At 42.0% G+C, this 16,829-nt stretch overlaps 1 protein-coding gene across 1 annotated transcript in view; it reads left to right on the forward strand.

The window, feature by feature from the left end:
• The window catches only part of LOC144073712 (neural-cadherin), a 94,348-nt gene that overhangs the window by 48,792 nt on the left and 28,727 nt on the right, over positions 1-16,829 (forward strand). Inside the window, exons 13-17 of the mRNA XM_077599746.1 lie at positions 3,656-3,905; positions 3,975-4,102; positions 4,174-4,360; positions 4,447-4,590; positions 14,501-14,784. Coding sequence (XP_077455872.1) covers positions 3,656-3,905; positions 3,975-4,102; positions 4,174-4,360; positions 4,447-4,590; positions 14,501-14,784 — 993 coding nt within the window. The remainder of the gene's footprint in view (positions 1-3,655; positions 3,906-3,974; positions 4,103-4,173; positions 4,361-4,446; positions 4,591-14,500; positions 14,785-16,829) is intronic.

Raw genomic sequence — 16,829 nt, forward strand, 5'->3', positions numbered from 1 at the left:
CATGGCAAAACATACACCAGCTTAAACATACGGACATACGCTAAAAACGTTTTTAAAAAGGCAACGGAAGCAAAACTGAGTTGGGTTGTACTTTATTTAGCCATTTTACAATGTACTCACGTCATCATCACCCACAAATCCATCAAAGTCCTCATTTTCTGTGTCCGAATTGAACAATTGTCCAAATGAGTCATCGGAAACGCTGAGTTTTATACGTTCGTCCAGGCGGCCACAATCCATTCGCAAATAGTAGCTAGGGTAACTAGCCCGGCGCTGCCTGCCACCGTTCGTAAAGCTATGTTGATGTCGATTTCCAGGCCACAATCCATTCGCAAATAGCAGCTAGCTAGTAGCTAGCGGCAGGAGATCTTTTGTAAATCCAGCCGGAATGACGGCGAGTACCAAATTAGTGTGCTCGCCGTCATATTGGGTGTATTGACAAAAGAACTATATATCCCTGCAGTCAATGCGCAGTACTTTTTCTATGGGGAAAATAGTAGAGTCGGGGGCTGCTTGCCGTAGTTGTGAGAACTGTAGAGGACGGTGTACCCTATCCACTGATTTATTTTATTTTTTCGTGATAACAATTTTAGTATTGGTCCATATATAAAGCGCACTGGATTATAAGGCGCCCTGTCTATTTTGGAGGAAATTTAAGACTTTTAAGCGCGTCTTATAGTCGTGAAAATACGGTAAGTCGCGCTCAAAATGTAGGAAACGTCCCAAAAAAATCATTTGGGATGTAGAAAACAAATCTGGCAATCAAATGCGTCCGTTTTTGACCATTCTCTAGTTATTGCATTAAAAAAAATCTAATTCATTCCAGCAATTCTGGTTGTGACATCACAACCAGAATTGTGGATCATGTCTTTTTAGCGCTGGCTAGTACATGTCAATAGAATGTTAGCATGCTAGCGGGCTGTAAAAATCTGCTGCTTATTCTTGCTGTGATATTGTTATCTTTTTGGTGATTTGTTTTGTGTGTGGGCGGGGCTAAGGCAGAATGAGAGTCATTAGTGTCTAATTTTTATTATGGATATTGCACCCAGGGATGAACTTTTTCTCTATTCGCTGCATTTAAAGGCGATATATGACGAATGAGTGAAAGACGTACGACTATGAACACTAATAAAAAAGTAAAATATGTGATGGTTAATGTTAGGTTCAAACACCAAACATTTGTTTCACCAACCTGTGAAGAAGGAAAGCACAGAGAATTTGAGTTAACTTTATTTAAAAAATGAGAGGTTCTCAGGACCGTCCGCGTCTCAGCCCTTCGAAACACTCTGAAGAAAATCTCCCCTTGCCTATTCTCTTATTGTGTTTTGGGAGTGTCCAAGTTACAGGAAGTTTCAAGCTGATCAAGGGAGAGATAGTTCTCTCCCAGTTACAAAAGGTTCTTTGTTCATGACCATATGCCCCTTCGAGATAACATCTTTACAGTCACCCTCCTGATACCTTGCAACCCTCACAAAACAGACAAACAGACAGGCGTCGGCCCCCCTGGGTAGTTCCTCTTTGTTGAATAAGGTGAAAACTCCCCAGGGGGTCAAGACACTCTCATTCTATTAACTAACATTTCAACAGTCATACCAGAATCAGGATAACTTATATAAAATAATTCCAACAGTTAAGTTTTGCAGCGCCGTCGACGTCAATAGGCGTCCATTCGTGTGGCGTCCGATCCTGCTGCCAGGAGTTAAAATGGTGAGTTGTACCTAATGAAGTGGCCCCACGTTGCCGGCGCCTTCCTTTCCGCTCGAGTGCTAATCACACGCCGGAGGAGCGCCAGTTTTAAATTTAGCCCGTCTTGTTAATTACACCGCTAACGAGGTAGAGAGGCAGGCTGTCATTCTGTGTTAAGATTTTTTTCTTTCTTTTCCCCCCTTTACGGCATATGTGCTGATATTATTTTTAAAACTTCACAAAAGTTCTCCTTCAAATCTTTGAAGGTGTCGTGCTGAGCGTTAGCGTTAGCGTGTTTTGGTGCCATCGACAACGACCGACGTCCAATCGGGTTGAGGCGGCACCCTAAGAGTTCAAATGCGGTGGACGTCTCGTTTGGATAAACCGATTGGAATCCACAGGAGAAGGATTGGACGCCACAGAAATGGATGTCAACGATCTTCCATAGCACTGAAAGAGTTAAACGTCACATGTATTATTCTTATTAGTTGTACATGTTTCAATCATTTGCTATTTGAATTGCAGTGAATGAACAACATGTTCATCCCTGGGTGCAATATCCACTTCGAGGGGACTCATAGAACGCATTGGCTGTTATGGATGGAGCGAGACGACCAATCCATTTTGACTGGGATGATCGGTAGCAATCATGTCCAATCTACATACCTGTCAACCTCTGCCGATAACTGCCCTTATAAATGATAATGATTCCCCTTACAAACCCCCAAAAAACCTTACAAACACCGTAAGGTGTTTGTAAGGTTTTTTGGGGGTTTGTAAGGGGAATCATAATCATTTATAAGGGCAGTTATCGGGAGAGGTTGACAGGTATGAATCTATGTTGACAGCGACCATTTGCTGTCTATCAACTACAATTGCAGTGACTAAGCAAAAGTGTCATCCCTGGGTGCAATATCTTAACGCTTGACCATTCTTTACTCCATGCCTTTCAACTTATGTGAGATAAGCTACGCCGTAAATAAATGGAGTTAGCATTCGGTCAGCGTGTTACCAGAAGAATTTTCCCGAACGCCAACCGCTCCTCCGTGTCCTTACAAGGCGGCGTCTCAACCCGGGGACGCTCAAAAGTGACACGCGGCAGGCGTTCTTTTCCCACGTCGTCATGGCGACGCGATGGCTCGCCGCGTCTGACATTCGTCACCGGTCGGCGGGCGTAGATCCCTTCAAAAGGATTGGAGGTCTACAAGTGATAAACCAATTTGTGGTGGGGGTTCACCTTGGCCAGAGGAAGAATGAAATCAATTTTTAATGCATTGACAGCGTTATATGTCCAATCCATTTGTAGTGGGAAGGTCGGTTATTGTTTTATTCAACATGCATTCATTCATTCGTTCATTTTCTGTAAGCCCACCCCTTCAAAAGGATTGGACACCCACTTATTATTTGCACACTTCATTTTTTACAGCACAGGTGTCAAAGCGGCGGCCCGGGGGCCAAATCTGGCCCGCCGCATCATTTTGTGTGGCCCGGGAAAGTCAATCATGAGTGCCGACTTTCTGTTTTAGGATCAAATTCAAATGAAGAGTATAGATGTATATGAAATTTCCAGATTTTCCCCCTTTTAAATCAATAATTGTCATTTTTTTAATCCATTTTCTTCTGTGTTTTTAGTTCAAGAATCATTTTGTAAAATCTCAAAATAGATTTAAATAAAGCTAAAATAAACATTGTTTTAGATCTATAAAAAACTGAATATTCAGGGCTTTTAATCCAGTTCTTTTAGTCCATTTATAAATAAAAAAAAATCTAAATATTATATCTAAAACGGTCCGGCCCACGTGAAATCAAGTTGACGTTAAAGCGGCCCGCGAACCAACCCGAGTCTGACTCCCTTGTTCTACAGCGTTCATAACTAGCGGCCATTTTGGGTGGGGCAAAAAGTAAGAAAGCCAATCCGGATATGAGCAGCGAGACTAACTGCGTCCTCCCCTCGGGTCCCCCCCCCCAGACGGTGAAAGCCACATCGGCGCTGGGCGACCCGCGGGTCACCTACAACCTGGAAGAGGGTCAGGTGCCCGAGACCAACATGCCGGTGCGCTTCTACCTCCGAGCCAACCGAGCGGGCGGCTCGGCGTCCATCTTGGTGGCCGAGAACTTGGACTACGAGACCACGCGCTTCTTCGCTCTCAGGGTTCGGGTCCAGAACGTCGCCGCCGTGCCGCTGGCGTCCTTCGCCACCGTTTACGTCAACGTGACGGGTGAGAAAATTTTGGAGACTTGAAAGTCTACTAGTGATAAAAATGGAACCAAATTGTTTTTTTTTTCAGACGTAAACGACAACGTTCCCTTCTTCCTGTCGTCCACGTACGAAGCCACGGTCCCCGAGGGTGCCGAAGCGGGCACGTCGGTGGCCCAGGTGTCGGCCGTGGACTTGGACTCGGGCCTTCACGGCACGGTAACCAGTCTCCGCCGGACGCCCGCCGTAGCGATGCGTCCCCTGAGCGATAACGCCGACTTCCCGCGCAGGTCCGCTACGCCATCTTAAAAGACGAAAGCCAAGATTTCCGATGGTTCAGCATCGACCCGGCGAGCGGTGCGGTGGCCACGCGGGCCTCCTTCGACCGGGAACAGAAATCGTCCTACCTCATCGAGGTCCAATCGCGGGACGCTTCGGAATCGGCCAGGCCGGGACAGCAGGGGCAGCCCAACACGGGTAACCGACTCGGAACGGGGGATGTCGCCCAAGAGATGTTTTTTTTTTTTTATTAAATGGGAACATCTCTCAACGTCGACGCACAGACACGGCTTACGTGAGGATTTTTGTGGCCGACGTGAACGACAACGCTCCGGCGTTCCCGCGCGCCGTCTACGAGGCCAGCGTGGAGGAGGACAAGGAGGTGGGCTTCGTCGTCATCACCGTCACCGCCAACGACCACGACGAAGGTCAGTCGCCGTCGAGGGAAAAAGGGTTGTTTTTTTAATTGTATATATTTAGGTTAGGTTGGGTTGGCTTAGGTTCGGGTTAGGTTAGATTAGATTTAGGTTTGGTTCGGGTTAGGTTAGATTAGATTAGAGTTATCTTCAATTGTATTTATTTAGATTAGATTGGGTTAGGTTAGGTTTAGATTAGATTAGAAAAAAATAGATTAGATATGATTTGATTAGAAAATATTAGATTAGAAAATATTAGATTAGATTAAAAAATATTAGATTAGAAAATATTAGATCAGATTAGAAATTATTAGATTAGAAAATATTAGATTGGATTAGAAAATATTAGATTAGATATGATTTGGTTAGAACATATTCGATTTGATGAGAAAATATTAGATTAGATTAGAAATTATTAGATTAGAAAATATTAGATTAGAAAATATTACATTAGATTAGATTATTTTAGATTGGAAAAAAATAGATTAGAAAAAATAAGATTTGAACAAATTAGATTAGAGTTTTTTAAATTGTATTTATTTAGATTAGATTGGATTGGATTGGATAACTTTATTCATCCCGTATTTGGGAAATTTTGTTGTCACAGTAGCAAGAGGGTGAGAATACAGACACAGAAAAAGACATTTTAGACAGAAATAGATAGGTAATAAGAGTATACATGAATAAATGAGATGAGATGAGATTAGATTAACTGTTTGTAACAATTTCACTGCCATTGACAGTTATAGACATCAAATCCATTGTCATTGCAAAGGCTGTCATGGAGCCATCAGGTTTCCCCACCATTGACGGTAATATACGTCCAATCCAGTTTGACTGGGGCCCTGGCACCGATCAAAGTGGTTCAGACGTCAATCACCACCAATATCCGCTTACGAGTCCATGCCTTAAAATGTAAACATTTTAAAACGCAATCATTTTTGTTACCCCAACCCCCAAAAACGACGCGATTGGGACCAATTGGCGATTCCGAATCCCTCAGAAATCCATTTTGCAATCTTCATCTCGAGACATAGAAAGGCAAAGTAAAGGATGGATGAAGCCCCTGGCGTAGACCGCCGCTGCCGCCAAGCCCCCCCCCCCTCCGCCAAAGCCCTCCCCACCCCCGTAAAGCTGATTAGTCTCCGCAGCTCTTTGTCACCCGGCGCGATTTGCGCATCCTGCTCGCTCGGCCCTCCGACTGGAAAATGTGCCGAACTAAGTGCGTCTGCTAATGAGATCAAAAGGCTGTTTAAGATTCTGCCGAGTCGGTGCTTTAGCGCCGGCGCCGGTGTCGCCCGGAGCTGCCTTTAACACCGTCGTCGCAAACAACGCATAACGCAAACACATAAGTCATGGATGAACGCGCGCTACACTTTGCAAACTTGTAAGCCATTTAGAAAGCAAACATCAACCACATTTTACCGCCATAAAAATGTCAGCCGGCTAAAATAGGGTCGCGGCGGTGAGTAAAAAGCAACAGCCGAGCGTTGCGGAACCACATTTGTCGTGTCAACTACAACGTACCCGTTTATTTTTGGTCCAAATCGTTAACTCACTGGCCGCCATTGACGGCGCTGGACATCCAATCCGTTTTGACTGGGAAGGGCGAATGAACGAACGCCTTAAATATGGGCTGTCAAACGCAGTTTGGTTAGCGGGCTACATTCATGTCAACAACAGTATTTTCTGGCATATAAGCCGTGTTTACAATGCAAAAAAAGATGACTGAATCGAGGGTGCGGCTTATATGCGCACAAATGAGACTTGACATGCAACGCAAGACAATGCGGCCGATACGGTCATTAAAAATATAAAGCATATCTAGCATAAAACGTGAAAATACACATCGGATCGGGAGGTTCTCCCAATGAGCTCGCGTGGCAAAATACCGTTAAAAAAATCGCCACGTAAGAAGAAGCGGCCTCTGCTCACGATAGGGCGTCGAAAAGGTGCAAGCGGAACGGCTCCGGCGGTCGGATGCCCGCGGCGGCCTCGCTAATGATCAAGAGGACCATATGGCGTGGCCCTCTCCGCACACACCGATTTAATTGGCAAGCCGGCAGGAAGCTCTAAAATGAGATGAAGGTCAGGAGAAGGCTCCTCCTGAGGTGGACCTGAGGGGGAACTTGTCCCCCAGCTGTGACAGCCACTCGCTCCCAAGGACTCTATATCAACGTTACAGATGGCGCAAATGTTGCCGTGACGCCGTGGGATGGGGGACCGCCATTGGCGGCGACGGATTGAGCACATGTATTCCGTTTCGACGCGTGAGCGCCTTTTGGTGGCGTTGATGGAGGCGGGTGGCCAATTCGTTTGGACGGGGAAGGACGGCACCTAATTGAACTTGAAGAGACCTCTTAGAGAAAGAGCAGAGTTCAGCCCAGGCAGACTCATTCAAAGCATCAGCATCATTGGGCGCTTACTTTTTGCATGAAACCAGCATACAAACATGTTTCGAAACGGATTATTGGACATTTATAGAAAAGAAAATGTGTGTGTATATATATATATATATATATGTATGTATATGTATATATATGTATGTGTATATATATGTATGTATATATATGTATGTGTATATGTACGTATGTATATGTATATATATATATATATGTATGTATGTGTATATATATATATGTATGTATATATATACGTGTGTATATGTATGTGTGTGTATATATATGTATATATACATATATATGTATGTATATATGTGCATATGTATGTATATATATAATGTATGCATGTGTATATGTATATATAATGTATGTATGTGTATATGTATATATAGGTATATATATGTGTATATGTATATATAATGTATGTATGTGTATATGTATATATAGGTATATTGTTGGGTTCAAACACCAGACATTTGTTTCACCAACCTGAAAAGAAGGAAATCACAGAGAATTTGAGTTAACTTTATTTAAAAAATGAGAGGTTCTCAGGACCGTTCGCGTCTCAGCCCTTCGAAACACTCTGAAGAAAATCTCCCCTCGCCTATTCTCTTATTGTGTTTTGGGAGTGTCCAAGTTACAGGAAGTTTCAAGCTGATTAAGGGAGAGATAGTTCTCTCCCAGTTACCAAAGGTTCTTTGATCATGACCATATGCCCCTTCAAGATAACATCTTTATAGTCTTATTCCTGATATCTTGCACCCCTCACAAAACAGACAAACAGACAGGCGTCCGCCCCCCTGGGTAGTTCCTCTTTGTTGAATAAGGTGAAACTTTTCCCAGGGGGTCAAGACATCCCCAATTCTATTAACTAACATTTCAACAGTCTAAACTAAAATCAGGATAACTTATTTACAATAATTCCAACATAACCCTCCTGTTTATCCGGATTCTGCTATAAAATATCATCATCCATAACCTCTTCTTTTCAGATTTTCACATTACAGGATCACAAAAATAACAGAAAAACGTTACACTCAAAAGTCAACACATAGTGTTTAGCATCTGGGAACATGTCAGGCAGTCCTATGAACTGCATTTCCTCCTCATCCCCAGATGCGTCGGCGTCGTCGTCATCCCGTGGTTCGCCTCCAGATGTCAATAAGGCATACATTTCGGATTTGACTGGTTGTATAGCATTTGTTATTAACCTTTCACATAACGCACGAATACAGGGAATGCAGCAACATCCACAAGTTGTGAGAATGGCAGCAAAAACAGCGATTGACATTAAAACTGATACAATCAACTGTTTGTACTCGCCAAACATGCTACCAAATTCGCCCCACATTGAGGTGTCGACTCCAGAATGTTCTTTCATCTTGCTGTTGAGGGATCGAAGACCCTCCAGGGCCTTGGTTAAACTCCCGTCAGCTGCTGTGTTGTTAGGGATGAACGTGCAGCATTGGTCGCCAAAGATGGAGCACACGCCACCTTCCTTTGCCAGGATCATGTCAACAGCAATTCTGTTCTGGAAAGCCATCAAAGAGGTAGCCGACAACTGTTCATGGATGGCTGCAAACCCTTCCTCCGTCCTGTTCCCCAGTCGTTGCACATTGTAATGGATGTAGTTGATTCTGTCCACATTTTTGTTAATAGTACACCACCAACACAGGAATGATTCAAAACCAGCTGCCATTTGGTTAGCGAGTCTACACTCATCCGGCACACCTCGGGGAACCCCGATGCTGTCGATGTAGGTTGGGTCCCCGGCTCCCCATCCAGGAGCGGACCGCTTGGCTCTGCCATTCCAGTGTTGAGGCAGGACGTTTCCTGCACTTGTTTTCCAACTCGAGTCTCTGTGGGCGGGGCGTTCAGATACGCCCAGGCTGTCACTGACAGTCCAGTCACTGTGATGTGGATGGCAACAGCTTTCACTGTGGCTTCTGTATAGAGGTGCAAAGTCTATGGGAGGTCAGGGTTAAGTGAGGGGTGCTCGTGGCTGGTGAGTAGACGTCAGATGAGTTTCTTCACGGACAAGGGTTTTGACACCGTCCGACTTAGTCCTACTCAGAGTCACCTGTCTCGAACGACCTTGACCTGAATCAACTTTGACTTTTCAGCGATCTTTGCTGCTGTGGAGGTTGGTGAGTTGGGCCACGAATGGGTCTTCCCATCGTGGAGAGAACCAGGACTTCACTTTTATGACTCGGATCAGGATCCAGTCACCTGGCTACACCACCTCCTGCAAGATAGACAAAAAGATCACGGCACCTTACATGTTCTTTGGATAAGTTTCTCTCCTTCATCTTCCCATAAAGGAAGTTGAAATGGTCTTCCAATAACTATATCAAAAAGTGTTAATCTCGAGCTAGTTCTACCAGTTGTTTTGCCATGTTTTGCACTATGCTGTTTGAAAAATGAGCTCCATGATGATTCTGGAGATCCCATGTTCTTTACAGATCAATAAAATAACAAATTAAACAGTTCCTACAAAAATTTTAAAATAGGTATTTATACCTCTTTACCATACCTCCCCCCTGTTGAGACATTTATGGCTCAATTATGGAATACATTTTTGGTAGGTACGGTAGGCCTTTAGCTTTGTACAGTTCGTCTGCACTGTTCTTGAGATCGGCTCAGTTTTGTTGTTGTGAATGCTGTGCAGTAAGTGTTTGCGCTGCTGCTTTAGCTGCTGTGTTCTGTCGTTGTCTTCAACACGTGCTTAACATTCATCATTATGTTTGTGAAAATTTAAAATACCTTATCAGTCAAAATTAAACATGCTAGCTGATATTCTATTTTGAACACTGCTTCCTTGTTAAGATCAAAACCCATATTTGTTTTTCCCTCTTTCCTACAATTACACAAATTAACTAATCATACTAAGAATAGGAAAAATACAAAAAGCAAACCAGGCTGCTTTCTCCTCAGGAAAACAGCTTTCCCGTTCTCTGTAACAGTTTAGATTCACATCAATTAATATTCAGAAACAAAATGCACACATTTATAATTCTAAATAGAATTGAACCCAGTAAAATGTAACCACCCCTTGTTTGTCAGGGTCAATATTTTTAACATAATTGTATCTTTTAGAGCAATCAAAGCCCATTACCTTTAAAATGCATACTAATCAAGTCCCAATTCATTTAACAATGTGTATTGCGTTGCATATTAACCTCAGTGTTTTTTAATTCAAAATATCCCAATCTAGTAGTCTTATTATCAAATGTAACATTCCATTGTCTTCGGAGTTTGCCAATCATCTCCTATGAATCTTTCTTAATCAATATTTCTCAATAGTCAGGAATAAAATTAAATTCTAGTTACATTTCTATCCATTGTCTTTCTAATTGTTTACTTTAAAAATATGTAAGAAGATCTAGTCACAATTGTTTACTTTAACTATCTGTAAGAAGGTGTAGTCTCAATTGAAACGCTTTTTTTATATGGAGACAATAAAACCAATATAAAAAGTTCCTCATGGCTTACAGCATTGCTCCCCGAGCAATAATCTTTCCAATCAATATTGGAGTGCTTGCCATTTTATCTGATTACGTCAAAAATTTATCTTACCTGTCTCATCATACGTTTCAACTGAGAGAACCTTCTTACAGAGCACAAAATGGATCCGCTATTTTCATGTCTGCTGGTTTGGTCAGGAACATTTGCACTCTCATCCCGGGTTGCTCATCATGTTTCCTGTTGAGAAATGCAATCTCCCTCTGCCAACCCAAAATTAATGCGTTTCCTTAAAGTTTTTTCTTTTATGCAGACATATGATTAGCCTCATCCTCCAATTCCAATCGTGTAGTGAATAATGGCGTTTGGTATATTCCACTAAATTAGATTTCCATTTTTTTTTTTTCTTTCGAACGAAATATGGAAACTTTTGTCAATTCAGTCAATTATTCTGTTAACACAATTTGGATGCCATTATCACAATAAATCAATAGTACTTTGGAATTTGGTATCAAGCACTGTTTTTTTTTTTTTTTTCAGTGCTCCTAAATTTTGCATAGCAGATTTGTTTCTCCACTTCAAATTTCACGTTTGGAGTACTGCTGCTTTTACCATTAAAATTTCATTTGACTAAACAATTTTCCATAATTTTCATCAAAAATTTGATTTCAAATTTCTAAATCATTTTCCACCTTGATATCTGATTGATTATATCTTGATGGTCGGCCAATTAGAAACACAAAAAGACAAACAAACAACCATTCATTTACACTTAGTGGTCTGCAATTTTTTCATCACTGGTTAAGAGCCATCCCCAGTCTGGGGCTTCTTGGCAGCTAACCACCTTTTTGCTGTGCTATCAGCCTAATCATTCTCAAAAGAAATAGGTTAATGTTGTTTGGTTGACATCAACTGTTTGATGCTAATGCAATTAATATTCTAATAGTCATTAATATGAACCACGCTAAAGCATTTTCCACCTGTTCCGGGCAAAACAAGGAATGCCTTTTGTGCACTTAAAAACATTCCATGCCTCTTCCGTCCCAGGGAAATCATGCCTATCCTAAATCAATTATTTTATCTAAATTTACCTAATAATTTGGATAAATGCCGTTTCTGCATTGTTTTCATGTTTGATATCATTAATAATTTGGATGATTCTTAATACTTAAGTCTAAATCGCAAATCACTCTCATATTTCTAAAACCCAATAGTTAAAGCTCTGGCTGAATTCCTATCCGCTCTAAGAAGGCAGTTTTATTTAAAATAAGAGCCATTTTCTGTGCTCACTATTACCTCAATTACAATTCAGGGAAAATAACCTTTCACTAGGCATTTCCTAATATAAATTTTAGTGTTTAATAAAAGACCCATAATTTTTTCACTAATATATCATAACACTATCAACTATCTCTGTCTCTCTTGTGGTAGTCTTTCCTGCCCTTTGTTTTTGGTGTGAAGGGAGCAGTAAACTGTATGGGCGCCCCCCCCCCCCTCCTTTTGTTTGCAAAGAGTGTGCTTAGCTTGAGGGGGGTCCGCATCTGTGAAGGGGGGTTTCACCACCTTTTTGATCTATCTATTCCCCTTACTTTTGTTAACCATTTGTTTTGCTACCTCCTGTTTTAGTCGTGTGCTATCATGTCGTCGCTGTGCGCGGGGAGGGTTGCCCCCGCATTCCCTGGCTATGTGGCCCTCTTTGCCGCACGACCAGCAGGCCCCCTTTCCCCCCCCTCGTCGTCGTGCTCCCTGCTTGCGTGTGGAGCCTCGCACGAGGAGAGCTGAAGAGGGACCACTGTTTTTTAACAGGCCTAATATAGTTATCTCTTCTCTTTTTTGTTTAGCTACTTTCTCAACCTCTTCTATTTGCCCTGCTATTCGCAACCACGCTTTGGTTTGATCATAACCTCGTTTTTGCATTTTACTTCGTTTTTTGTTACACGATTTTTCGATTTTTTGTTGTAGTTCACGGATATCTTTTATTATTAGTCTACCAGTGAACCCATATTTTTTTACCCAATAATGCAAGGATTCCACCGCGTCGGGATCCTCTCTATGAACTATCTTCCAGTCTTTAGACGCAAGTTCCGAGAGGAATTCCTCTTTTTTACTTGTTTTACTTTGTACTTTACCCATTTTTGAATAAAATTTAGTCCCAGTGGGTCTTTGCACCTATAGTGCACTAACACTGGGTTTAGACAACAGGATGTCGATAAATTCCTTTAGTGGTAAACTCACTTCAACCTTTTCAGGCGGAGTTTCGCGTCTACATACATCCACTAGAGGTCGACATTTGTCTCCTGTTGTTTGATATGAGATACAAATCACCAAATGGTAAAATGTATTTCCAAACACACTTTTTGCACGTTCACTCCTTTTAATTCGCAACCAAGGCTCCGCAAACCTTTACAGAGTTTAATTAGTCTTTTGCAACTAAGGGTGTCTGTTACGCCACGAATTTCTGGTTATTGTTTGTTCAATACAACTTGGACTCCGATATCCTTTACAGAGTTTAATTAGTCTTTTGCAACTAAGGGTGTCTGTTACGCCGCGGATGTTTGTTGTTTGAATTTTACCTGATAGGGCCTAGGATTCTCAGGGTTTTCATTTATTTAATTTTACAGAGTTTAATTAGTCTTTGCAACTAAAGGGGTCTGTTACGCCTTCATTCATTCCTTTTTTCTCATTCATTCCTTTTTTAAATAAAATTTACTCACGATTCTCTGCGTCCTCGGTATCCCTTCAACCTTTGGACCCCAGCCCGTAAGGAAGAAACAGTCCTGGAAAAAGGATCTTTATGCTGTGGCCACAGACTTTTCTGGATCTTGCTCACCCGCTGGGATCGTCCGGTATCTTGGAATCCGGCTCGAAGGACCAATTAAATGTTAGGTTCAAACACCAGACATTTGTTTCACCAACCTGAAAAGAAGGAAATCACAGAGAATTTGAGTTAACTTTATTTAAAAAATGAGAGGTTCTCAGGACCGTTCGCGTCTCAGCCCTTCGAAACACTCTGAAGAAAATCTCCCCTCGCCTATTCTCTTATTGTGTTTTGGGAGTGTCCAAGTTACAGGAAGTTTCAAGCTGATTAAGGGAGAGATAGTTCTCTCCCAGTTACCAAAGGTTCTTTGATCATGACCATATGCCCCTTCAAGATAACATCTTTATAGTCTTATTCCTGATATCTTGCACCCCTCACAAAACAGACAAACAGACAGGCGTCCGCCCCCCTGGGTAGTTCCTCTTTGTTGAATAAGGTGAAACTTTTCCCAGGGGGTCAAGACATCCCCAATTCTATTAACTAACATTTCAACAGTCTAAACTAAAATCAGGATAACTTATTTACAATAATTCCAACATATATATATGTGTATATGTACGTATATATGTGCATATGTATATATATATAATGTATGTGTGTATAGGTATATATATGTATGCATATGTATGTATATATATAAAATTTATGTATGTGTATATATAGGTATATATGTGTATATGTATGTATATATATACATATATATTAATTGTATTTTAAAGCTTGATCATAAATAAAAGGCTTCATGTACACTTGAGGTGGGCACCTCACAATACAATATACAATAAATTCATGTATTTTCTGCCATCCCTCCCACTTCAACCCGATTGGGCATCTATGGCCATCTATTGTAGCTGATGACTTTTGATTTTGAGGCATTTTCGAACATTTCCTGTTGATATTTGTTGACTTTCTGTTTTTTTTTGCCATTTCTGGGCCTTTTCATGTTGCTAAAGCGTGATCATTCACGCTAATCAATTCACATGAATATTCAAGAGAAATGTCAAACGACGCCAATATAAACATCCCGCAAACTGCTGCTCATTTGCATGCGTAATCCCACGACAGGTGACAATAAAAGACACAAACATACACAAATGCCCACAAGGTATTTATATATTCTATCATATACAATACGTAGCGATTCTCATGGAACACAAATTGATGAAATGTCCAGGGACAGAAAAATGGCATTGTTATTCATTTGTTGTCATTTTATGCGACAAATGTTCCCGTTTTTCAGGCGCCAACGCCAAACTTCGCTACCAGATCGCGGCGGGCAACGCCATGGGCGCCTTCGACGTGGAGCCCGAGGTGGGCACCATCTTTGTGGCGCAACCGTTGGACTACGAAACGGAACGGCGCTTCCAGCTGCGACTGGTCGCCTCGGACGGCAAGTGGGAGAACGAGACGCTGGTGGTGGTGCACGTGGTCAACCGCAACGACGAGGCGCCCGTCTTCGGCCTCAGCGAGTACCACGCCGTGGTCCAGGAGGAGCAAACGGAGCTGCCGGTTTTTATTCTGGAGGTGCGTTGTCTAATTTTCTCAACCAGTTATTTCCACCTTACCGTATTTTATGACTATACGGCACATCGCATTTAAAGGCGCAGTGTCAGTAACGAGTGCTATTTCTGTATTTGACACACACAAAGGACGCACCGTTTTTAAAGACGCAGCCAGGCATGGCAAAACATACACCAGCTTAAACATACGGACACACGCTAAAACACGTTTTTAAAAAGGCAACGGAAGCCAAACTGAATTCGGTTGTACTTTATTTAGCCATTTTACAATGTACTCACGTCATCATCACCCACAAATCCATCAAAGTCCTCATTTTCTGTGTCCGGATTGAACAATTGTCCAAATGAGTCATCGAAAACGCTGAGTTTTATACGTTCGTCCAGGCGGCCATAATCCATTCGCAAATAGTAGCTAGCTAGTAGCGAGCGTAACTATTCCAACGCTGTCTTCCATACTTCGTAAAGCTGTGTTGATGTCGATGTATACAGGCCACAATCCATTGGGTGTATTGACAAAAGAACTACATATCCCAGCAGTCAGTGCGCAGTACTTTTTCTACGGGGAAAATAGTAGAGTCGGGGGCTGCTTGCCGTAGTTGTGAGAGATGGTGTACCCTATCCACTGATTTATTTGATTTTGTCGCGATAACAATTTTAGTATTGGTCCATATTTAAAGCGCACTGGATTATAAGTCCCAAAACTTTTGCTTACTTTTTCTCCCATTTTAATGTTCTTTTTTTCCGGGTGCTAAAGCTTTCCCCCAAAATTTCTTCACATTTTTCCCCCTCTACTTTTTGCAAACTGTTGGTATTTCTGTACATTTATATTCTTATCATTCTTTTGAGTGTCCCAATATTTTTAGCCCAAGTACTTTTTGACTTTGTGTGTCCACTTTTGCTCAAAAGTTTTGAGTCACTTCACCATCCATCCGGATGACCAAGCGTCCCAAAACTTTTGAGTCAGGGGAAAACGATTACATCCAAAATCCATATTTTTCTCGTCGTTGTCCCGATAATTAGTCACGATTTTCCTCACTTTTTTTGCGGGTGGCTCGCCAGGCGTCCTCTGAAAATGTTGTTTCTCCTCCCCTATTTCTTTCCCTCGCCGTCCCGTGGCGTTCATCCGCCATTGGTCACACCTTCCCGCCGTTTCGCCTTCAATCAGATTAACAAAATGGTGGCGCGCTGCAGAGGGGAGGGAAGTAATCCGCCGTGTCAGCCGGTCGTCCGCCCGTCCCAGCTCGCCTCGGAATTGATTTGATGTGCACCCATCCGTTGGCTCTGGTGCGCCGTCCCCTGCCCTCTTTTTTATCCCCGGACGCCAACAGATGGCAAAATCCAATTTGAAATGACTTCTTTTCACCTCACCTGTGCTACTGTCTTCTATTTCTATTTTTTTTTCCTTTCTGACTAATGCCTAAACTGCAAATCAGCATATTTTAACATTGAGCCAACACAAATGTCTGGTAGCTTAATGCTAATGTAAAATGTAAATATCATAGACAGGCTAACAGAAATTAGCAAGCATGTTACGACCCGTTATGAATTCCTTGTAGTTTCTTCGTCTCCTACAAAAAAATTGTCCAATCACTCTTACTAATTTTCAATTTGAACCTGCATGTAAAATCCATGAGTGGTCATCATTTTTGACGAAAAAAATATACAGAAAGCGACCCAAAATTAAAAAGAAGCTTCTTGGAATTGCCCAAAAATCACTAGGAATTGGCTAATGAAAACGAAATTATCTGAAAATGCCCTAACATAAGAAGGAAATGATCATTAATGAACAGAAAGTGACCCCGTAATACCCCACAATGTCACAAGAACAACAAAAAAAGGCCCACAAATGCCCTAAAACTAGCAGGGAAGGATCCAAAATGTCCACAACACCCCAGAATGACCCGAAATTGTAGAAAGTGGCTCGTATGCCCACAAAAACCAACAGGATGTGACCTAGTGATGTCCCAAAATTAACGAGATGTTTTCTGGAAATGCGCACATATCACCAGGAATCAACCAATGACAACAAAATGACCTGAAAATGCCCTA

The sequence above is a fragment of the Stigmatopora argus genome, chromosome 4, assembly GCF_051989625.1.
Source record: "Stigmatopora argus isolate UIUO_Sarg chromosome 4, RoL_Sarg_1.0, whole genome shotgun sequence".
Taxonomy (NCBI): domain Eukaryota; kingdom Metazoa; phylum Chordata; class Actinopteri; order Syngnathiformes; family Syngnathidae; genus Stigmatopora; species Stigmatopora argus.